The sequence below is a fragment of the Emys orbicularis genome, chromosome 14 (assembly GCF_028017835.1).
Source record: "Emys orbicularis isolate rEmyOrb1 chromosome 14, rEmyOrb1.hap1, whole genome shotgun sequence".
NCBI lineage: Eukaryota > Metazoa > Chordata > Testudines > Emydidae > Emys > Emys orbicularis.
This window is the reverse complement of record NC_088696.1, coordinates 21,233,630-21,257,472: the sequence shown is the minus strand read 5'-3', so window position 1 is coordinate 21,257,472 and position 23,843 is coordinate 21,233,630. Positions and strand designations below refer to the sequence as shown.

General features: G+C 41.0%; 1 protein-coding gene across 1 annotated transcript in view; it reads right to left on the bottom strand.

Moving 5' to 3' along the window:
• Positions 1–23,843, bottom strand: part of LOC135888983 (neural-cadherin-like) — a 113,838-nt gene that overhangs the window by 20,597 nt on the left and 69,398 nt on the right. The window contains exons 15-24 of the mRNA XM_065416794.1: positions 21,399–21,585; positions 20,519–20,662; positions 17,958–18,241; positions 15,873–17,487; positions 14,078–14,171; positions 12,545–12,729; positions 12,127–12,356; positions 6,307–6,584; positions 5,416–5,630; positions 4,101–4,228 (exon numbers count right to left, since the gene is read on the bottom strand). Of these exons, the coding sequence (XP_065272866.1) occupies positions 4,101–4,228; positions 5,416–5,630; positions 6,307–6,584; positions 12,127–12,356; positions 12,545–12,729; positions 14,078–14,171; positions 15,873–17,487; positions 17,958–18,241; positions 20,519–20,662; positions 21,399–21,585 (3,360 nt within the window). The remainder of the gene's footprint in view (positions 1–4,100; positions 4,229–5,415; positions 5,631–6,306; positions 6,585–12,126; positions 12,357–12,544; positions 12,730–14,077; positions 14,172–15,872; positions 17,488–17,957; positions 18,242–20,518; positions 20,663–21,398; positions 21,586–23,843) is intronic.

Here is a 23,843-nt window from a genome sequence, read left to right as displayed (position 1 = left end):
AAACTATGTACAGTAGGCTATAGCCTACAAGCATAGCTCTCAAAATTAAATATTGCCCCTTGGCTAGGAAGCCAATCAGGGAGCTTAGAAGCGTGTGAGACACTGCTAGCAGAAAGGTAATTATCAAGTAAGAAATTTAACATTCTGCAGCTCAGTGTCTCTCATAATTCTGATACGTATGGGATAACTGCAATATCAGAATCCTTGAGATTTTTGCTGTTTTTGACACAATGAGCTAAACCTTGTCTACATGGAGTAGTAGGCCTTTAGTGCTGAACAGTGGCAAGTCATGACAGTTGCATGCAACAACTCACTTGCATGCCTTACGCGGTCCAAAATGGCGTCCTCCATGCAGCATGACCTCACTCGTGTGGTGCATGTGAGGTCATACTGTGCGGAGCATCCTCCATGTGGGCCAGATGGAATCATCCCGCAGTCCAGATCCAGCCCAATGGCTGCCAGTTGGACAATGCACAGCCAGTTGGGCATGCAGGGCATGAAATACATGGCTTGCATCTACAGGCAGCTAGTTGAAGCTCACCTGTAGGAGAACAGAGTTCCAATCACTTTGGAAAACAGTCCTAATGAAGCTAATGCTTCCCTCTCAATAGCCAGATGGTCAGTTGTAGACAGACTGGGCCTGGATGGAGGATGGGTCTTGGTAAAGGATGTCTAGTCTCACTGGTAGCTGCAATGGTGGTTCTAATTTCAGTTCTATCAGGTTGGAGAACCATAGTCTCTTTTGCCAGTGCAGAGCTAACACTTTCACTTTTGTTTCTCCTTGCCTTATTTTCGGGATCACTTTTCCTAGAAGTGGAAAGGGTGGAAATGTGTATAGCAGGCCTAGTGACCGTCTATGCAAAAACAGCATCCTCCCCAGGGATTTGGGGTCTGCTTCCCTGGTAAAGTACTGAGAAATCAGAATGAAGACTCCCTGATTCAGACATCATTCTGAGTTGCTGACTGTGCATCTGCAGAACCAGCCTTTTGGTTCAGCTTTCCTTTTATGTGTATTGCTCTTACGGAAAAGAGGGTCCTGTCTCCATTGCTTTTGCATGTAGGGTTAAAGTCCTCATTCCCCTTGGTTGCTGAAATACACCATAGTGGCCATGTTGCCCAATTGGACCAGAACAAGTTTGCTGTCTAGGTAGTTCTGGAACTTCCGTTGGGCTTGTCTTGACAGCTCTGAGCTCCAATAGGTTGATGTTATGGTTCCTTTCCCAGGGGTTCCAGGCACCTTGCATTGTCCAATGCCCCAGATCCTATCAGGCTGGCATCGGTTGTGAGTGCCTGTGGGTCTGGCATGCATCTAGGAAGACACTTGGGGATGTTCTGTGGGATTGTCCACCATTGTAAAGAGAGATGAGCACCAAGTTCAGAACCAGTACCTGATCTTGCATATGTTCCGGTGAATTATTCCATACTTTCAGGGGAGAGGCCTGGAGGCACCTGATATAGAACTTTGCCCACAGGATGATTCCTATTCAATGAAACCAGGAGGCCAATTAACTAGACATTGAGCTACAGTCATCCTTGCCCACTTTACCAACATGGTTATCAGGTTCTGGATCTTGTGGAATCTAACCAATGATGGGTAGACTTTTGCTATAGTGTCTATATCCACTCCCAGGTGAACTATCTATGTGGCGAGAGTGAAGAAGCTCTTCTTGGTGTTTATCACAAATCTGTGTGCTTGAAGCAGATCCAGCATCTGGATTGTGGCACTGTGCATCACTGCTTGGGTCAGAGATCTGATCAAAATGTCATCTAGGAAGGGATACGGGTAAGTACTCTCAGACCTTACTCTGGCTATTATGACCACCAGCATCTTGAAGACGACCCTGGGGGCTGACGAAAGCATTTGATACTGCTAGTGGACCGCGCTGTACGCAAATCTCAGCAGTCTGTGGTAGCATGGCTGTATGGGAATGTGGAGATATGCATCTGCTAGGTTCTTAGAAGCGAGAAAATCCCTTTGGGGCAGGGATACTACTGTTAAAGCTAGGGTCTCTATCTGAAATCTCATTTTCTTCATCTAGTGGTGAGCTGCTTGAAATCCAGGACAGCTGTGACCCCCCTGTATACCGCTGGACAATGAAGAAAATGGAGCATAGTCTTAAGAATCTGTCTTCTGAGGAAACTCTTTCTAGTGCTGCTATGTCCAGGAGACATGAGATTTCATTTAACACCAGCTTGTGTTTGATGGGGTTACCTGAGATGGAGAATTGGATGAAGGAGGGTTGGGGTAGGACCCTTAGTTCAAGGGAGTGTTGGCAACTCAACATCTCTCTTACCCATTTGTCTGTGGTTGATTGAGACTGTTCTTCTAAGAAGTGGGAAATTCTGCTTCCTAGATTCAGGTCTCAGTGGAGGCACCTTTGTTGTCATAGTGGGCTCTCAGAGGTGGTGAATCCTCCTATGGATTTTCCACCCAATCCCTGGTTCCAGGATTTTCCCCCAATATAGCTGATGTCTTAACTCTGGTACCTTCATGAGGAAGATGGACAAAAGGAGCATTTTTGTCTGTTTCTGAGTTTGTAGATCCTCCGAACATTTCAGAGGGGAAAAACCTTTGCTGCATTTTTCCATGTCCTGCTCCGAGCCTGAATCTGAAATCTTCCCTTTCTCAGTAGAAAAGGAGTTCGTGTTAGAGTCAGAGGATGAATATCTCTTGGATTTTTTAAATACCTTTTTCTTTTTGCTCTTTTTGGATTTTTTAGCCTTTTGGGCCTATTTGCAGGTGTTGTCATCCAGCTGTGGCCAGGGCATTAGAAGTTTCCTTTATGCAGCGCCTTGAGCTCTCTGGATATGTCTCCCTCAGTGTCCTTCCTCTTGGGGCCCCACTCCTCCTGCCCAGAGGATGTGGTTCAATAGTCAGAGTTCCCTGATTCAAGAGACTCGAGAAGAAAGAAACCTGAGTATGAGCCCCACTTCTCTCTCCAGGGAACTTACGACCGATTTTAGGACTTGGGGACAGGACCTTGAGTCCCTTAAGGGCTTTTTCTTCCCTCTCCATTCCTGTTCTGTTCCAGGCCTTATCCCTCGGGCTTGTTGGATAAAATCCTCCTCTTTTTTTTTTTTTTTTTTGGAGTCTTTCCTTGCTCTGCTCTTCATCTCCAGATTGGGCATTTCTGTACTGGAGTCTTGGCTTCTTGAGCCAAGGGGACACAACATGCCTGTCCAACTCAGAACCCTGTGCCCTAGCAGTGCAAGTGTCAGCTGGCTGAGAACAAGCAGGGCACAATTTGCCCTCCAAAAGGCCTGTAAAAGCTGACTCACAAATAGGACACCACTTTGATTTAGCTCAGTGTTTGCACAACAGCTATGCCATGCCTTGGGGAGTGGGGGGAGGCAAAGGAAGCTGTCAGGGAGGTACCAGGTACCTGAAACCAACCCACTGGTCAATACCCAATCCAAGAGAGAGAGAAAGGCTGCTTGCTACTCCCCCCCAAAAGCCCCCAAACACATAAAATACAACAGTAAATGAACTGTTACTTGACGCTGCTGCAGAGGCAGAAGATCTGGCAGAACCGTAAAGCTGGAGAAGGAAGCATGAGCATGGCTAGCACGGGCTATGCCACAGTTTTGAACTGCTTCTGGAAATTGCAGACAGGAGGGAAATAGCCCATACCAGGGGTTTTCAAACTTCATTGCACCGTGAGCCCTTCTGACAACAGAGTTACTACATGACCCTGGGATGGGGGGGGGGGGAGGGAAGGGGGCATGGAGCCAAGCCTGCCACCCCAGGTCGGGGTGGAGCTCGGGCTTCAGCTTCAGCCCCTGGTCCCAGCAAGTCTAATGCTGGCCCTGGTGGCCCCATTAAAATGGGGTCTCGACCCACTTTGGGGTCCCGACCCACAGTTTGAGAACCGCTGGCCCATGTTTAACAGAATTGTGGGAGACGCGGAGCTGCAGAAGGATAGATTATGAAATTCATAGTGCTATCCTCCCAGTATTCACATTGTGCATCAGGTCTACAGATACATATGGAATGAAACACACAATTTTCCAGTCTCTCTTTTTATACCTTCCTAATTCTGTATGTATGCAAGAATTAACTGGAAGTAACAAAAACATAAAGTGGAAATCAAGTATCTGACCTGACCATTAGTTCTGACTTCAAGCCGATGCCATCTTTTGTCAGTCAAGTTCAAGTGACTTGGGAAATGCAGCGTCTCAGTGCCTGCACCATGGTTAATTTTCAACACAGGAATGCCACTAGAAAGTTCTAAAAGGCCAACAAGAAAAATTTTAAAGTTACATTTTTAAAAATCTAGCTGCAAATATATTTTCCCACTTTTGCTACTTTGGTATATGTATTGACTTGATTAGTTTAACGGTTATTGTCAACCACAAGTTACTGGGCTCAGTGAAGGAATTATGTGGTTAAATTCTGTAGCCAGTGTTATGCAGGAGAAGCTTTGCCTGTTGGCCTTGTTATTTATAATTGTATTAATGAGTATGCCAATTCTTTGTTAATTAATTGTATGTGGAATCTGCTGCCTGAACTATGCAGAGAAAATACGCTGCACTAAACGTTTTTTCATGAACAGGCTCTAAACCAAACATTGAAATGTACTCCTTACTAAGGCACTAATACCATATTATGTTCTAAAGTAAAAATTAATACTAATTACATGCATGCATATAGGGTTTGCTATATCCCAACCCCTGTCCAAATTCATAAGTAAATACAAATTCAACCTCACAGAAGCAAAGTTAAAATCAGGTCATAGATTAATATCCCAATATTTAGGACAATCTAAAATATACACAATTCTGCACACATCTTCTTTCACTAACTCACTGAAAATAACTGAGCAACAATTAAAAAAATATCAGATGTATAGACAACTTCAAACCACTGCATATATGGCTTTGATGGTGCTCTGGGACTGGATTCATCCATCAAGTCATAGTCTGTTAAAGAAAACATGTTTCAAAAATGCCTTGAGACTGAAAGAATTTTAAGAAGATTTCTGTCTTCACAAACCACATAAAATGACGTGTGACTCAGACGGCATTAATCATGTAATACCTGTCTCAAAAGTACCTGAACTCCTTTAAAGCACTAGATGTTTCCTTGTGGGATTTTTTTTTTCTTTGTCAATCTGTCTGTTCTGTTTCACTTTGATTTCTTTAGCTCTAGGATGGGCTCAGAACCATTAGTGTAAACTAAAAAAATACCCCCAGTGTCAAAGAAAAATGTACTGCTAAAGTATCTTTCAAGAGACTTTTTTCCTAATTTTTCCTAGAGTCTTGCACTCGAGACAAACTTTATATGAATCCATCAGACTGAAGTAAGAATTCACACTATAATTACTATATTATCCATGCAACATCAATTCCTAGAGAATCCTTCCTTCAAGCCCCTACAAAGCATTTAGTTATGTGCAACGTACAGAGGACAAATACCTATTGCCATGAAGTTCTCTGTACTCCCAGGCTCTGGATCTGATAAAGGACCACTGTATAGTAAAAGCCCATCTGGAACCTCAGTAATAAACTCTAGGGATATTAAGCTCTCAAAACAAGGCCTGATGGGTCGAAACCATGCATATCCATTTCCATGGAAACTGTGCTTAGTCTGCTGGCAGTCAGGTCCATGAAATGAAGTAGAACAATGACATCTGAAAGAGCAAATCAGAGGAAGGCTAAAGCAAAATAAACAAATGAATAGATAAAATAAAAATACTATAGTCAAAACATTTACTTTTAGTTAATCTACCGAACTGGGCTGGATATGAATCAGTGATCTAAAAGTTAAAAGGTCTGTGTCCAGTAACCAATATCCTCAGTCATCTTGACCCTTTTTGAAAAGCTTTTCAACATAAACATTTCCTACTGTTTTCATAGTGACCTTACCCACGGAAGAAATCCCATGAGATTCCTATGAAAATTCTAAAAGATTAATTGGGAATTAAATTTTGAAACCATGAAAGGAGCACTAAAAAGTGATGGAGCTGTGGAATCTGAAATCGTCATAATAAACATTCACAATGTTATAGCAAATTGTGAAGAACAGCATAGAGAGAGGAGTTAACACCACTAATGTGTTTGTGTTTTTTCATTGGTTTCCATTTAGGGCCTTATCTCAACAGTCTTTATTCAGACTATACTTTCAGGCCCTTAATAAAGAACTGTTTTTATTACAAAGTTTACAGTCTTCTGCACATGTATCACTTTTCTGGATTTCCCTCAATTTGAAATGTACAGTTTAATACAGATCTCAAGGTGCATCCATCACTTTTCTAAAAAAAGAAATAAAAGAGACAGTAAGAAAAGTTGAAGTACAAGTTTCCTCACCTGTAACCATTAAGAGTGTCAATACATGTCCCACCATTGAGACATGGGCTTCGGGGGTAGGAGGCACAAGATTGATGAACTCGATCTCTAGCTGAACAGGTGCAGACTGCGCTGATGGTGATTGTTACAGAGACAAATGACACATTCCCGGCATCCATCACTGTTGGAATGTCACTCACTGTGAAGTAGTTTGTACAACCGCTGCCACCACGACAATCTATTCTCCCACATTCGTCTACATCAATCTGTGAAATGTTCACTTTTAAAGCTGTTTGGATCTAAGAGGAAACGCAGTTTAACAAATCACCAGTCTGTCCCTAATGGAATGTTTTCATTTGTTCCTTCAGTTCTGAAAATCCATGCAATCATAAACTTTATGGAATACTTTAATTACACAAAAATTGGTCATTAATAGCCTAGACTTTGTGAGCAACCAAAGTGATTTAAAGGAAATTATATGTATTCAGTGTGTGTGAAAGTTAACAGTAGCAATATTTCCTGGAACTCAATAATTGCTATCACTGACAGCCAACTTATTAGAGCTGTTCTGGACTGTTAATAATATTTCTAAGGCACCAGAGAGTGCTAGACTGGCAGAGGCCAGAGTGCAGGGGCTGGGATTGTGCCGAAAATCTTAGGGCAGTGTAAGGCACCTTTCTCTCCACCCTTGCACACTCATAAGGGGCCAGGCATAATCTGGTCACAACGAGCAAGAAAATTCCAAGTTAAGTTTTCTACTCACCCTGTTATGCCCACATACTGTAAATCATAAGTTCACTCCCCCAATACAGAAGCACAGCCTGACCAAGGCACATTTGAACTGCATCAGGATTGCTGAGTACCCAGCAGAGCAGCACACATGGCTTGCTACATTGGCATGTTTTTGGGCATGTGTATCGTCATTGCGTTCAGACTCACTGACACACCTCCACCACATCTTCATTTACCTCCCCCCATATCTGCAAGAAGATGCCGTGATCTTCACAGTGTGCAGGGTTAGGGTTACCATACGTCCGGATTTTCCCAGACATGTCCAGCTTTTTGGGCCTCAAATCCCCGTCCGGGAGGAATTCCCAAAAAGCCGGACATGTCCGGGAAAATAGGGAGGGAGGGGCCGGCGGTGCGGGGCCGGGGCCGGAGGTGCTCGGCCGGGGCCGGGCCGGGGCCGGGGCCAGGGCCGGCGGTGCTCGGCTGGGGCCGGGGCCGGGGCCAGCACCGGCGCCGGCGGTGCTCGGCCGGGACGGGGACGGGGACGGCGGTGCTCGGCCGGGGGTGCTCGGCCGGGACGGGGACGGGGGTGCTCGGCCGGGGGCCGGCGCCCCAGGGCCCGAGCCAAGCCGGGCGGGAGACGCCGGGGCCAGAGCCTCTTGGCCTGGGCCGGCCAGCCGCCGGAGGGAGCCGCTCGGCCGGGGGGCCGGACTGGGCCGCGCCGCACCCCGCCTCAGCCCCAGCTTACCTGCTGCCTCCCTGTTTCAGGATTCCCGTGAACATTTGATTCACGGGAAGCAGGGGAGGAGGAGGAGCAGGGGGCGGAGCGTTCAGGGGAGGGGGCAGAGTTGGGGAGGGGACTTTGGGGAAGGGGTGGAGTTGGGGCGGGTCTGGGGGCGGGGAAGGGGCGGAGTTGGGGCGGGGGCGGGGCCCCGTGGAGTGTCCTCCTTTTTTAAAACTAAAATATGGTAACCCTATGCAGGGTATTGTGGGATCTCTCTGCACAGGATTTCATTTGTCATTTATGTATTTATTATTTGGATTACATGACTTTATGGAGTTATTCCTGATTTGCATCATTATGAGGGTAGAACAAAGCTCTGAAGCTTTTCATGCACCTATGGAAAGGTCAAAACCTCTATTTCAGTATCAAATGGCATCCTAGAGTACAGTATCCTAGAGAGGCATCACAGAGGCCAAAACTGAGATTGGGGCCCTATTGTATCGACACTACACAACACAGGATGTGACCTAAAGACTTACTCTCTAAATTGACAAGACAGGCAAAGGGTTGGTGGCAAACAGGTACAGAGAAGTAAGGAGATTTGCCTCAGGTCACACAGCTGGTAATGGCAGAGCTGGGAATAAACCAGCTCTACTGCCTCTCATCCAGCTCGCTATGCACTGGATCACGTGTCTCCCAATCATCATTATTATTATTTATTTGCATTATTGTAACACCAAAGAGCCCCAGTGATGGCCCAGGACCCCATTGTGCTAGGCACTGTACAGACAGAACAAAAAACCCCATCCCTATCCCAAAGAGCTTACAATGTAAGATAAAAGACAACAGATGGATATAGCTAGATGGGTGAGCACAAAGAAACACACAATATGGTTGGCAAAGCAGAGTTTCAAGGATGGTTTTGAAGGATGATAAAAAGTTAGTTTTGTGGATGTTTACAGGGAGTTTGTCCCAGGCATGAGGGGCAGCATGGCACAAAGGTGTCTGAAAATTTAACTTATTGGGCTGACCAGAGGCAGTGTTTGGATACTGAATGAGAGGTTTTGACCTTTCCACGGGTGCATGAAAAGCTTCAGGGTTTGGACCATAGTGTCAGAACCTTGACACTAAGGGCTTTGTTCTACCCTCACAATCAGGGCCGCTGAGAGCGGGTTTGGGCCCCGGTGAAAATTTTTTTTCATGCCCCCCAGTAAGGGTGGACTGGCTAAACAGGGCTGACGGGGGGGGGAGGGAGGGGGAAGGGAGGGAAGCCGGGCCCCCTTCCGGACCGCTGGGCCCCGGTAAGGCGACGAGAGGAGGGGAAGCCGGGCCCCGGGCCCCCTTCCGGACCGCCTGGCCCCGGTAATTTGTACCGGCGTCCCCCCCTCTCGTCAGCCCTGCTCACAATGGTGCAAATCAGGAGTAACTCCATGAAGTTAACAGAATTCACCAATATAAAACTAGTGTGAGCTCAGACTTAGGGCCTGGTAATTTTATATGTTTAATAAAATGTTACTTTTAGTGGTACAATGTATGAATTTTTTTTTAAATAACTCTAATGGCCAAAAACAAAACTTAAAACCTTCCATTCTTTTCTTCTCTTTCCATTTTACTAGTGCTTCATTACAATCCACCATTTTTTTAAGAACTTCGACCCTTATGACTAATCTTCAATACATCCTCATAAATATCATAATATATTTTGAAAAAGAAGTAGAAATATATCACCCGACATGATGTATCCTGTCAATTCAGTTATGGGGTATGCTGTCTACATATATTGCTGTTAGTGGGGATTCTGTATTAAAAAGATTTAGACAGTTTTGCAATACTGTTAAGGAAAACCTGGCGCATATAGACAATTATGATTCCTTTAAACTACTGGGATGGATGTCTTTTGTTGTACACTAAGAACAGTTATCATAAAGCCATATCCAAAGGAGTGTAACAAATAAATACACTTCATCATTTATTTAAAAATGTAATGAATAATTCTAGCGCTAATTGCCAATTTTCTATGTTTATCGTTAACTGAAACATATCTACAAAAGAAATGGAGGAATTCTATATTTATGTTTTGTTTCTGTAAGTATAGAAAATTGGTGATAACTCATTAGAGCTATTCATTAAACTCTGAAAGGTGATAAATAATTAATAGAAATGCCATTTCTTCAGTAAAATATGTGAAGCAAAAATTATCCTCTTGTTATCACTATGATGAATCATCCCACTATGTATTATGAAGCAGAGTCTATTTGAAATCAATGTAACTTTCCATATTATCATTGTAATTGCTCTATAAATATGCAAGAGAAGCAGCAATTATTTTGCATGAATAGTATCTGCCTCTCTGATTCTGTGACCTTGGCCATTTGGAGGATTCTAATACTCTATATTATTGTTTAACAGACAATAAAATTACGTACTTTGCAGTCTGATAAAAGTTGGGCAGTTGGCGAGTTGTGATTACTGCTCCTGACTGGCTAAGAATTACACACAACCTATTATCATTCATACCACCTCATGTCTCCATCTCTCCTCGCCTCCCCTCCCCTTTTGTCTCATCTCCCTGTTGTGTCTTGTCTTTTAGATCATAAGCTCCTTGCAGCAGGGGCTGTTATTTACTATGTGTTTGTACAGCAGCTGACACACTGGGGCTTCTTAGACACCAAGCCCAGAAGGGACCACTGTGATCACCTAGTCTGACCCCACCCTGTGTAACACCGGCCATAGAATTATTTCCCCAAAATAATTCCTAGAGCAGATCTTTTAGAAAAAACATCCAATCTTGATTTAAAAATTCCCAGTGATGGAGAATCCACCACAACCCCGGTAAATTGTTACAATGGTTAATTATCCTCACTGTTAAAAATATATGCCTTATTTCCAGTCTGTATTTGTCTAACTTCAATTTCTGGCCATTGCATTGTGTTATTCCTTTCTCTGCTAGACTGAAGAGCCTATAATCAAATATTTGTTCCCCACTTATAGATTATGATCGAGTCGTCCCTTAACCTTCTCTTTGTAAGATAAATAGTTTGAGCTCCTTAAATCTATCACTATAAAGCAGGTTTCTAATCCTTTTATCATTCTTACAGTTCTTCTCTGGACCCTCTCCAATTTATCAACATCTTTCTGAAACTGGTCACCAAAACTGAAAAAAAATATTTCAGCAGCGGTCGCACAAGTGCCAAATACAGAGTTAAAATAACTTCTCTTCTCCTACTTGAGATCCCTGTTTATTGCATTAGCTCTTTTGATCACAGCATCACAGCGGGAGCTCATGTTCAGCTGATTATCCACCAGGACCCCCAAATCTTTTCCAGAGACATTGCTTTCCATGATAGGGTCCCGCATCCTGTAAGTATGGCCTACGTTCTTTGTTCCTAGATGTATACATTTAGCCATATTAAAACGCATATTGTTTGCTTTTGCCCATGTTACCAAGCAATCCAGACGGCGGCTCAGAATTAGTGATCATCATCTTCATAATTTACCACTTCCTCAACTTTTGTGTTATCTGTAAACTTTATCAGGTAATTGATAAAAATGTTAAATAGTGTAGGGCCAAGAACCAGTTCCTGTGGGACCACACTAGAAACACACCCGTTCAGTGATGATTCCCCATTTACAGTTACATTTTGAGACCTATCAGTTACCCATTTTAATCCTTTTAATATGTTCCATGTTAATTTTAATTTTATATCATCCTAGTTTTGTAATCAGAATGTCATGCGGAACCAAGTCAAATGCCTTACAAAAGCCTAAGTATATTACATCAACAATAATCATCAACCAAACTTATAATTTCATAAAAATATCAAGTTAGCTAGACAGGATCTATTTTCTATAAACCCATCTTGATTGGCATTAATTATATTACCTTCCTTTTAATTCTTGATTAATCAAGTCCTGTAGCAGCTGCTCCATTATTTTGCCTGGGATTGATGTCAAACTGACAGGGCTATAACTACGTGGGTCATCTCATTTACCCATTTTAAAGATTAATATTTTGGTTGACCACTGAGCAATACTGCAAAGTATATGTTAAGTAATAATAATAAAGTTTTTATATGCACACACACACACACACACACACACACACACCCCATCACACAGAACTGACCAAAGTGCTATGATTCGGAAGAGGAGACTGCCCTCTCCTAAAAAGTGGCCAAACGAATTGAAATGGAATGAAATGAGAGGAAGAAAATTAAAGTAAAAACTAGTATAACAAAACTTCGAGTGAAGCAAAAAGTAAATCAGTAGGCCCGGCATGCTCTTCAATAGTGTGGTTGTGTCTGCATAAAGGATGCTAGTATAGTTAGTTTATATCTATGCAAACCACCCTAATGTTAAGTTCACTGAATTAAAACTGGGGCACATACCTTGTTTTTAAATGCTGCCATTTCACCATGCAATTTTTCTGGTCTATAATAAGAAAAGCCACCACGAACTGCAAATCTTAAGTTTGTCTGTCTTCCATCAACATTCATCATACTGAAGATAGTGATATCACTAGGATGAGTGGAGAAGATTTCTGCCAGTAACTCCTTAAATTTGTCATGTCTGCTTTTCCCATGTTCATCTTTCCTTATAAACTCCTCCGCTGTGACATCTGAGTTGGGGATTCATAAATACAGTATACTGAAATGAAATGCCTGCAAAGCTCTGGTTAATCTCTCAACTCACCCCAGCCCAATAGCACTAGAAAGACACTGCAAATGCATCTATCCTACAAACACATCTAAGTAACAGCTTTTCAAATACAGCAGCAACCAAGCTCAAACAGCAAATAAAACTGACCTGCCAGACGTACAGTGGCTGAATTGCGTATGGCTTCATTTTCCAACTCTTTGACATGGATCTGTACTGTAGATATTACATCAGGCCAGACTCCATCTGAAACTCTGACTCTTAAGTTGTATGTCCCCTGAGGAGCATTATCCACCATTACCAGAGAGCCAGTCCTTTGATTTAATCTGAAAAACCTAGAAGTAAAGTCCCAAATCATGAACAGCCTAGTAAGTCAAACCAGAAACATCCTCTACTCACCATTGAATTGGTCTTTTTCAGCATACATGTTCTACCGTATAAGGGCCTGACCGAGTAACACACGTATATGGCCTCGTAGGCTACAAAAGCCCTAGAAAGTTGGTATGGAGGATCCATGGTCAACTGACCTATCTGATGGGTACCAGAGCCCAACCTCAGAAAGGCACTAAAAAAGAAAAAAACTTTGCACTGGGAAGTTGTGGAAAAGCTTGGGGAGAGTTTATGAAAATGAGTATCTTTTCTGCAATTCCTAAACCCATGAGCTTTCCCACTCCTGACCCAGAGCATGCAGTCTACAAGAATTAGTAAAGCCCCACGGCTCAAACACAGGAATACCCTTGCACAGGTCCCAGTGGTGAGTAGGGAGGAGTGATAAGAGGAGGGAGCAAACCTTCTAGTCCCACACTGGTGCCTGTTAAAGAGAAGTTCCAAGAGAGATGTCTTGCATCATGCCCATGAGCTATGATGAAGGGGGCAGTTTTGAGCGGCTATGGAGGTCTATTATGGCAGGTCGCTACTACGGAATAATACCCTCTTATGGCTTAGTACCCCCAATGGCTGCTGACAGGCAGAAGCTCCAGCTGCAACTCTGGGCTCACTAAGGCTTTAACATCTTCATTGTCTAGGGAAAAGAAAGCTTGGTTTTGCTTTTATTTTGTGAAACAGAGACGAAGCCACTTCAGAACTACATTTCTGCTAATGGCACCGCACATTTTGTGATGTGGGCAGATGAATTAGTATGGCCTCGGGGCCCAGTTCAACACTGGCATGAACAGACACAACTACAAAGAGTTAAAACAAGTTGTGACTGCTTATGCAGTGGTGAATTTAGCTCTAGGAGGAGATCATCCAAATTCACTTTCACTTGTGATATCTTGCGTTATTCTACTCTTTACTCATATTGGATGCCTTTATGTGATCAAATACAAATAGACTATAATACTTGGCGGAGGTGGCAATGAAACTGGAGCCTATTTTTATTTTGGGTCTAATACAAAGCACATCCTTAATGCCTAGGAAAAGTAATAGAGAGCGCTACTTAAAAATTGACAGCATGATGTGGCCCTACATTATTTGAGATGAAGATAAATATTGTGTACACCAATTCCTTGAAACCTAGTTATCTAAATGAAAAAGAATATTCAGGAGGTACATTCCCTGTTGCATGGGGTAATCCTGGCTTTTATACATATAACGTATACAGGAAAATCTCATGGTGAGTAAAAAAAATTACAGAACCATAAACATAAATATTACTCAGTTTGACACAAATACAATCCTCACTTGAGCATTTTTCCTTCAGAGAGAAATGTTTTATTGTCCCAGTCATCCTGATCTGGTGCAAACACTTCCCCAAGCACTGTTGTTGACCATTTCCCTGTTGAGATAAATTATAATAAATCTGCATTTAATTTTTGTTTTTCAAAGGGTTTTAAATTCCACTGCATTCATTACTACATTTATCATTTTCATATTCCTGTTTGATTTTGGTGACGGTTATGATCCAAGGCTCTTAAAATAATGCATAGCCTGTAGTCTGAGCTCTCCGCTAAGTGCGCCTGGAAAGCTGGGGAAAGACCACAGACATTACATAAAGGAGGGGAAAAAACCCACAAATAATCAGTAAAAAGAAATAAGAATATAAAACTACAGTACATAAACTGATTTTTTGAGACAAAAAGTTACTAAACCAGACACGCTGAAGACCCAGATGCTCCAATCTGGGGAAGCCACTTTACACTGCATCACTAGCAAAATCTGCATATAAAGCCATTACAGCTACCCCAGTCTTCTGCACCACAGGAGAATCAGAATAGCAGCTCTCTCTGAGCAAGGAAAAGAGGGCATGACTGGAAAAAAGGGAGCATTGGCAGGATGCCTCTTTGCCAGTCCAATTCTTGGCTATGTTTTCAGCCCCCTGTGGCTCTTGTGGCCTAGTGCAAAGTAGAACAGCTGCTTGAACACAGCAAGAAGAGCCTGCAGAGAGCAGCAGTGTGATCAGGAGAGTAGAGAGAGAGCTTTAAGGCTCCTTTGAACACCATACTCTGTGCAGTTTAGTTATAGCCATGATCTGGCAAAATGTGAGTGCTCAGATAATACGGTGATGAGCGCAGCATAAGAACCTATACAAAGCAGAACATTAATTGAATAGACTATTTTTAAATTCAGAACTTCAGAGTCTACCCTACTTCACCTAGCCTGCTCTATTGTAGAACTTGCTTACACTGGCTTTTGGTTTAAGTGCATCTAATTCAACAAAATTAGGTGCATGCTTAAGTTAATGCAAAATGGTTTTCTTTACATACTGGACCTCCTGCTACAAATACTCATCAGGCATGCTGGCACTATAACTCTAACCTAGATATTCAGTTAAATTGTGCCTTCATTTCAAATGCTTTTAGATGATCCATCTCGCACAAAACAAGCAATTAATAATGGACACAGAGATACCCTACGATCTTCACTTCTTTATTTTATGGGATTTATCTATTCTTCATTGTATTAAAACCAAAGCAACAAAAATATACTTATATAATTTTAATATACATTTACCACATACTAACAAGGAAATTGCTGAAATTCACAGCTATAGTTAAAACTTCCCAGTGTTTTCATTCTAAGCCCCTATTTTCAGTCACTTGTTAAAAATCCCTATTTTTTTCCAGGCTCAGTCTCTGCCCAAGGGGAAAAAAATTCCCCCCCAAAATGAGTAAAAAGAGTCATGTTTGGAAATAGAGCAAAAAATACTTTTTGTTCATTATTATTGTTTTTGTATAGACAAATACATACACATTTTTAAAAAACAAAAGAGAGATAATTACAAATATATAAATCTTCCTCAGTAGATGATGCTTTCCACATTATGACCCAGACCTTGCAAACAGATGTGCCAGCGTGGGCCCACACAGCCTGCAAAATCCCACTGACTCTGTATATCTGTTTGCAGAATTGTATGCTTAGTCTATAAATATACAAAATATAAAAGATACAATAGCAATAACTTAAAGCAAAAATTACTAATATCAAGTAAAATTTTAACTTTTCTATGCATCTGGCTCACTCTCTGTACACCACCTACCTCTGTGGGTATAGACAAAGATTTCCTTATGGCCAGCTTCATGGCTGTTATCATTTTCATCACCAATTGTTATGGTCAAGGTGTTTGTAGCACTTATAGATGGATTCCCACTATCTGTTATAATTATTGGCAGGTGGAACACCTTCTGCTTTTCTCTGTCAAAGGACCTCAGTGCAGTAATGGTTGCTGTGTTATTTCTGTTGTCAGTAAGAGAAAAATCCAAAGAATTCTGATAATCAGGTGGCAGCAAAAATGTTAACGGTGGCCCATTTTCACCACTGTCTGGATCCACAGCATACAGCAGCTTTGATGTATGGTTCATATACACCACCTGAGGTCCCAACACATTTTCCCAAACAATGGGCAAATATGATGCCTCAAACCTTGGCTCATTGTCGTTAATATCTAGCAAGTTAATCAGGACTGTAACACTTCCAGTTTGGGCAGGAGTCCCTTGATCTGAAGCCTGTATGATTAAATTGTATTGCTGAATGACTTCACGATCCAGTGTACTTGCAACAGTCACATGACCATCTGGGTCAACTGCAAACTGTCTGATAGGATCTGAATCTGATTTAATAAAATAGATAATGTCCCCGTTCAAACCAGAATCCTCATCGGTGGCTCTCACTGTGGTGACTGTAGTACCCACAGGTATGTTCTCAAAGAAAGGGTTAGTTTGGATAAACTGGGAATTAAAAACTGGGCTGTGGTCATTACAATCTTCAACTTCAATCAAGCAGGTTGCAACACTGGAAAAATCAAGGTCTTCTACTTTAATCGTAAGGTTAAACCACCTTTCATGAGGTTTCTCATAATCCAGTTTCTTTTTCAATCTGATAGTTGCACGTTGACCTTCTTTGTTACTTTCAATGTAAAACTTCTGATCTGGATCTCCTCCAATAATGCTGAATGTTAAGTGAGCATTTTCCCCAGTGTCTGCATCTGTAGCCGACATTTCCAGAACTTCTGAGTTGACTGCACTGTTTTCAGGAATCACTGCCTGCCAGACCTCCTGAGTGAATTCAGGTATATGATCATTGACATCTGCAATCCAGATAGTGGCAGTGCCAGTTCCTGTCAACCCTCCCCCATCCCTGGCCTCAACAGTAAGGAAATATTTATCAGTCTTCTCTCTATCCAGCATTCCCCCTGCTACATGTATTGTGCCACTATTGGGGTCGATATTAAAGAAGTCTGTACCAAATCCAGTTTTTACATTGTCAGTTATCCTATATGTCAAAATTGCATTCAGACCTACATTCAGATCATCTAAATCCACAGCTGTCATTTCCATGACCAAAGTGTCTGCAGGAGAATTTTCAAAAACACTCCCATTGCAGTCATCGGGCATGCAGGTAAATATGGGAGCATTGTCATTTATATCCCACACATTAATAATTACATCAGCAAATCCAGTAAGTCCTTCTCCTCCCTCATCAGTAGCCAACACAACAAATCTCCACAGTGCTCGCTCTTCCCGATCAAGCATCTTCTGTGAGTAAATGCTGCCTGTGTTCTCATCTATTGTAAAGACATCAATTGCACCATGTCCATGCAGAGAATATCTCAAATCGCCTTCATCCATGCTGCTATCAGGATCATTTGCTACAACCTACAAAGGTTTTGCAAACAAATACATCATGTTAATGACTGAATATGCAATTCCTGAATTATATCCTATCTGCTAGCTACTACATCCTATCATAGATGGATAGATATAGACACTTCACACTATAGCAGTATAATTATCTATGTTTTCTTTCGTATTTTTATAGTAATAATTGACCTACAGAATATAAAAAAAGCTAGTAGATTACAATGCTAATTATTTGGCATAAGTGATAGTTCTTAGGGTTACAAAGATAAGCCCTGCTTGTTCAATATTAATGCCACAATCATTTTCTTCACCAAAAAAAAACAACAACAACAACAACAACAACAAAAACCCACCCTGCATGCTTCTCTCTCCACTGATGAAATACATTTTCTTCACAAAACTGGATTTCACTGACATATTACAACAACAATACTGGACTATTCTTCTATTGAAATATCACAAACATCTGGAACTCCATATAGTACCTGAAGTATAAAGATGGGTAATCCATCCAGTTCTTCAATCACACTTCCATAGTATTCACTGATAGAGAAAACTGGAGCCTCATCATTTTTATTCACAATATTGATTATGATAATTGCATAATCTTCCCATTTACCATCAGAGGCCAACAAGTGAAGTTCATACATTTTCGCTTCTTCATAATCCAGTGGCTGAGCAATAAAGATGGCTCCTGTTTCTGGTTCAACATCAAGTACTCCACCAGTGTTTCCAGCTGTGATCTGGTACCTTAATTTAGCATTTGCTCCTGCCAATCCCCAAAGAATATTAAATAAGATACGTATAATTTGAGGGCATTGAAATATACATTTACTTTGTACCTCTTCTACTAGATTATTAAACGTGTTCTATATTAATCACACCAATCAATTCTTATCCTGATTAAAATCCACCCACAAAGTCCTGTCTCATTGTCAAAAAAGTTTCTAGTGCTTTACTATTACAGGAGAGTCAGTGTATAGTACTGTAGTTAGGTGGTCTTTTAAAATGCATAGCCAAGTAAGAATATTTACAAGCATTTTTCTATTTCCAGGTCCCAATAAGTCTAATATCTATAATAAGTTTCCATGGAACAAAAAGTCTCTTGAATGAATGCCAGTGAACTAAATTTTGCCCTCACTTAGTACCCCATGTTGGAAGGCCAGTAGGACTGACCAAGTGTACAACTCATGGAAACTATAGTAAATGGTAACCTGCTTATAACAATAAATTAGCATTATAAAATTATAGAAACATCTCATGAAGTAGTTCTTATTCCAAACTCAGCTTCACAGATCCACAGATTTTAAGGCCAGAAGGGATGACTGTGATCATTCAGGCTGACCTCCTACATAACACAGGCTATAGAATTTCAGACGCAATAGGGGCTCTTGGATTAGTCCAAATAAAGCTTTTTACCTTTTCATTCTGGTTCCCCCCTTCTTGCCTCCAATGTTACTGTCACTCTTCTCCCTCCCCACTTCACACCTGCAATTTCAATTACTTAACTTGGCTGAGAGGCCAGAGACAAAGGGCCAGATCTGTAGTCCTCCCAAGGCAGCTTCTCCACCACCACAAAGCAGACTTAAACTCAACATACATGGCCAGCTAAGGAGTTTCCCTTGTGTCGGGGAATCATCCAGTGGCATAGGTACAGCGTAGCTAGCTTTGCCCTTGCTCCTTTGCAGCCCCTAGTATAGGTGAATGTGGCTAGTGCGCCCATGCACTTCAGAGACCTCCTACTGCCAGAACAGAACCCTTGGGGCTGTTAAAACTAGTGCAACTTGGATTAGCCTGAGGCTGGTCTAAATTTCTCTTTTGGACTCCAATTTTAGAAAGCACTTAAGCATGTGCTAAAATTCATCCTTGTTCAGGAGATCAGTTGCTCAACTTCAGGCAGTTTCTTCCATGGGATTTAAGTACCTGCTTAACTGAATTCCTGAATAGGGATATTTTTCTGAAATTGGGATTAAGGACAGAAACAGTGCCCAGCAGCATAACGATCAGCGATCCAGAAAGGTAGCTGCAAACCACCTTTACAGCCCTCTTCAGATTTTGACTGCCAAATGGCCAGTCCCAAAAATCTGGCCTCGTATCAATACCTTTCCATCAGTCAATCAGGTAAAATCACAGTACAGCTAAGCAATAAAATTAAGCCTACTGAAATAACCTACTGGCGATAGCCATATTAATAGCTGTACTTATTTCTCACACAATCCCCCAAACTGATAAAAATTATACTATTCCAGCCTGTGTCGAGTCCTACTAAACTTCTGTTCTTTCCTTTGCACCAGCAAACAACTCCTCTCCTTCTGCTAATAAAGCACAGACACTAAGAGCCATCCCATTCACCACCTGCCACACAGAAAGTCATGCCCACAGCAAACAGAATCTACACTGGAGGTCAGAGGAATACTGCATTTATTCTAATTTAGTAGTCAATAGGATGGGGGGTTTCCTAACACAGGGCAATACACAAAGTATATACATGAAAAGGGTCTGATTATGTGACAAATTTGCTTGTCGCTACAATAATTGTTTCAAAACTCTTGACTGTTCATGATGATCGATCCCTACATTGCTTTGTCTCCAAACCATTTATAAAGTCCAATTTCATGTAAGACAACACTATTCCTCAGTGTGCCAAATAAGGGACAATACAACAAATATACCGTCAATACAAAAAGAGAATACATTAATTTCATTGAGATTCAATCTCAATCATTCTAGTTAACTGGGAAAATATTTTTATCACCACCTTTCTTTTAAAAAAGGGTATGATCTATACCAAATTTGTATATGCTGGCACAGAAGTTATTCACCATCATCCCATGTTAATGTATTGCCTCACATAATAGAGTTATTTAGCTTACGCCTCACAGCCCCATGACGAAGTAATGTTCATGCCCTGTCAGTTTAGACATAAAGAAGTTTTAAAATGTAGAGACAGACATTTTCCCTCCTAACACCACTAAATATGTCTTAGTGTGCTGAAATTAACTCATTAATATTTTAGATGCAGCTATGGGGAATTCCAATACTTTACCTTCATCTTCATCATTAGCACTGACTGTAATGACAGTAGAACCCACATCCTGGTCTTCATCCACATTAACTTCATAGACACTCTGAGTGAAGACAGGTTTGTTATCATTCACGTCGCTGATAAAAATGCGCACATAGGCTGTGTCTAGAGAGACAAGAAACAAGAGATTAAAATACTCAGCTGTGCCACTTCTGTCAGCTACAATTCCTTAAACTGTCTAGCTGCACATTAAATGAAGACGAATATGCAGACAATACAGAAACAAACCCTTAGGGTTATGGACAATTTATATACCAACATTACTCAAAAGCACTTGGATATCAAATGTATGTCACATCCAATTTGTTTAAAGAGATAACATGTGAATAATTGATACCTAATATGGCAACTGTACAGTTTTAAGTCATAACTTTTTGTCCTGAAGCCACAAAAGCCCAGTTTTAACTCTTTGTTTAAACACAACCAATGTGAGTTCTTTTCAAGTCTTGAGCTTTTCTGTTCAGCATTTCGTTACTGGCCCAAACTGAGTGCAGTGCAGCATGCAATGCTTTGAGAAGCCCCTCCATTACCCAGACTAGGCTTGTATCCTATGTTAAAGTAGTAGGTGTGGTTTTGCTAGTTAGGAATTACTCTCTAAAATCCATCAACTCTAAGGTGATAATTTTCTTTTAGTTTCAGAACTGAAAACTTGCCTGGTCATCATATTAGATATTTCTTCCAGTTCTGAGACAACGGACACAGAGAGAAACAACAAAAAAACCCTTTTACAAGTCAGCTTGGACAAAAATAAATTACAATTTAAACTTGATTAAAGGGTTTTCTTTTATAGGAAGAGAGCTAAAAAAAAAAATCACACTTGATACACTGGTTCATTTCTTACCAGAGTTTGGCCGCCCACGTTTTCCAGGTCGAGCAGATTCAAAGCCATCTATCGACTTTACTTCCAAGAGATATGACCCCTTATTCTCTCTGTCAAATACTGAGGTACTGTATATGGAGCCTGTCTGTGAGTCTATGCGAAAACATGTATAGTCCCCACTACGGTCATGTAACAGAAAGTAAGTGATCTGAAAGGTTAAAAAGAAGATGATTATGCCATACTTCCATTTTGTTGGATAGCTCACAAGTGAACAATTATTCAAGAAAGAACAAATGGTCTTGTAGATAAAGCAGTTGGCCAGGACTCAAGACATCTGGGTACAATTCCCAATTCTGTGACAGACTCCCTGTGTAATCATGAGCAAATCACTTAACTTCCTTGTGCTCATAAGTAAAATGGAGATAATCATACTTATTTTCTCCCATCCTTTATCTGTCTTGTCTATCTAAATTGGAAGTTCTTTGGTGCAGGTATTGTCTCTTACTACAGATTTGTAAAGTGCTTACTACAATGAGCCCCAATCTGAGCTGGAGCCTCTAGATGCTACTTTAACACAAAATAAAATAAATAAATAAAAACTAGCAAAAGTATAAGCACATTTGAACTTTAAGAACATATTACAAATTATGGGCCAAATTCTAATATGCATTATACGCATGGGTGGGTCTGACTGACTGGTGTGCACCCAAGGGCAACATTTGTCTGTAAGGACAAGCCAAAATTTTCAAAAGTGACTACTGATTTTTGGATGCTTTATTTCTTGGATGCTCAATTTGAGACACTATATAGACACGCCTGATTTTCACAGAGTGAATGCTCAACACTTTCTGAAAATCAGGCACCTTTCAGGCATCTCACATCGAGCATGTGGTTCAGACAGAGGCATCCCTTAGGGGAGGATCTATTAATGGAGATTCTCTATGTCCTAGTAAAGAGGAGAGAATGGAAGATGATAAAATACAGGTAGGATCTGATGAGAAACTGTCAAATGAAAAAGAGTCCCATTCAATTACACCATGTAATGGCAGACAGCTAAAAAGTGACAAGTTTTTTAAAGTGCTTATATACAAATGCTAGAAGTCTAAATAATAAGATGGGTGAACTAGAGTGCCTTGTATTAAATGAGGATATTGATATAATAGGCATCACAGGAACTTGGTGGAATGAGGATAATCCACGGGACACAGTAATACCATGGTATAAAATGTATCGGAAAGACAGAACAAGTCGTGCTGCTGGGGGAGTGGCACTATATGTGAAAGAAAGCGTAGAATCAAATGAAGTAAAAATCTTAAATGAAACAAACTGTACCATAGAATCTCTATAGATAGTAATTCCATGCTCTAATAATAAAAATATAGCAGTAGGGATATACAGTATTACCGACCACCTGACCAGAATGGTGAGAGTGACTGTGAAATGCTCAGGGAGATTAGAGAGGCTATAAAAATAAAAAATTCAATAATAATGGGGATTTATAAAAATAAAAAATTCAATAATAATGGGGATAGTTGAAATCCCCATTATTATTGAATTTTTTATTTTTATAGCCTCTCTAATCTCCCTGAGCATTTCACAGTCACTCTCACCATTCTTGTCAGGTGGTCGGTAATACTGTATATCCCTACTGCTATATTTTTATTATTGACTGGGTGCATGTCACCTCAGGATGGGATGCAGAAATAAAACTTTTTTGACACCTTAAATGACCTGGAACCCACAAGAGGAGAGGCAATTCTTTAGTCCTAAGTGCAGCACAGGATCTGGTCCAAGAAGCGAGTATAGCTGGACCACTTGGTAATAGTGACCATAATATAATTAAATTTAACATCCCTGTGCCAGGGAAAACACCACAGCAGCCCAACACTGTAGTATTTAATTTCAGAAAGGGGAACTACACAAAAATGAGGTGGTTAGTTAAACAGAAATTAAAAGGTACGGTGCCAAAAGTGAAATCCCTGCAAGCTGAATAGAAACTTTTTAAAGACACCATAATAGAGGCTCAACTTAAATGTATATGCCCAAATTAAAAAACATAGTAAGATAACAAAAAAAGTGCCACCATGGCTAAACAAAGTAAAAGAAGCAGTGAGAGGCAAAAAGGTATCCTTTAAAAAGTGGAAGTTAAATCATAGTGAGGAAAATAGAAAGGAGTATAAACTCTGGCAAATGAACTGTAAAAATATAAGTAGGAAGGCCAAAAAAGAATTTGAAGAACAGTTAGCCAAAGACTCAAAGTAATAGCAAATATTCTTTAAAATACATCAGAAGCAGGAAGCCTACTAAAGAACCAGTGGGGCCACTGGATGATCAAGATGCTAAAGGAGCACTCAAGGACGATAAGGCCTTTGCAGAGAAACTAAATGAATTCTTTGCATCGGTCTTCACGGCTGAGGATGTGAGGGAAATTCCTAAATCTGAGCCATTCTTTTTAGCTGACAAATC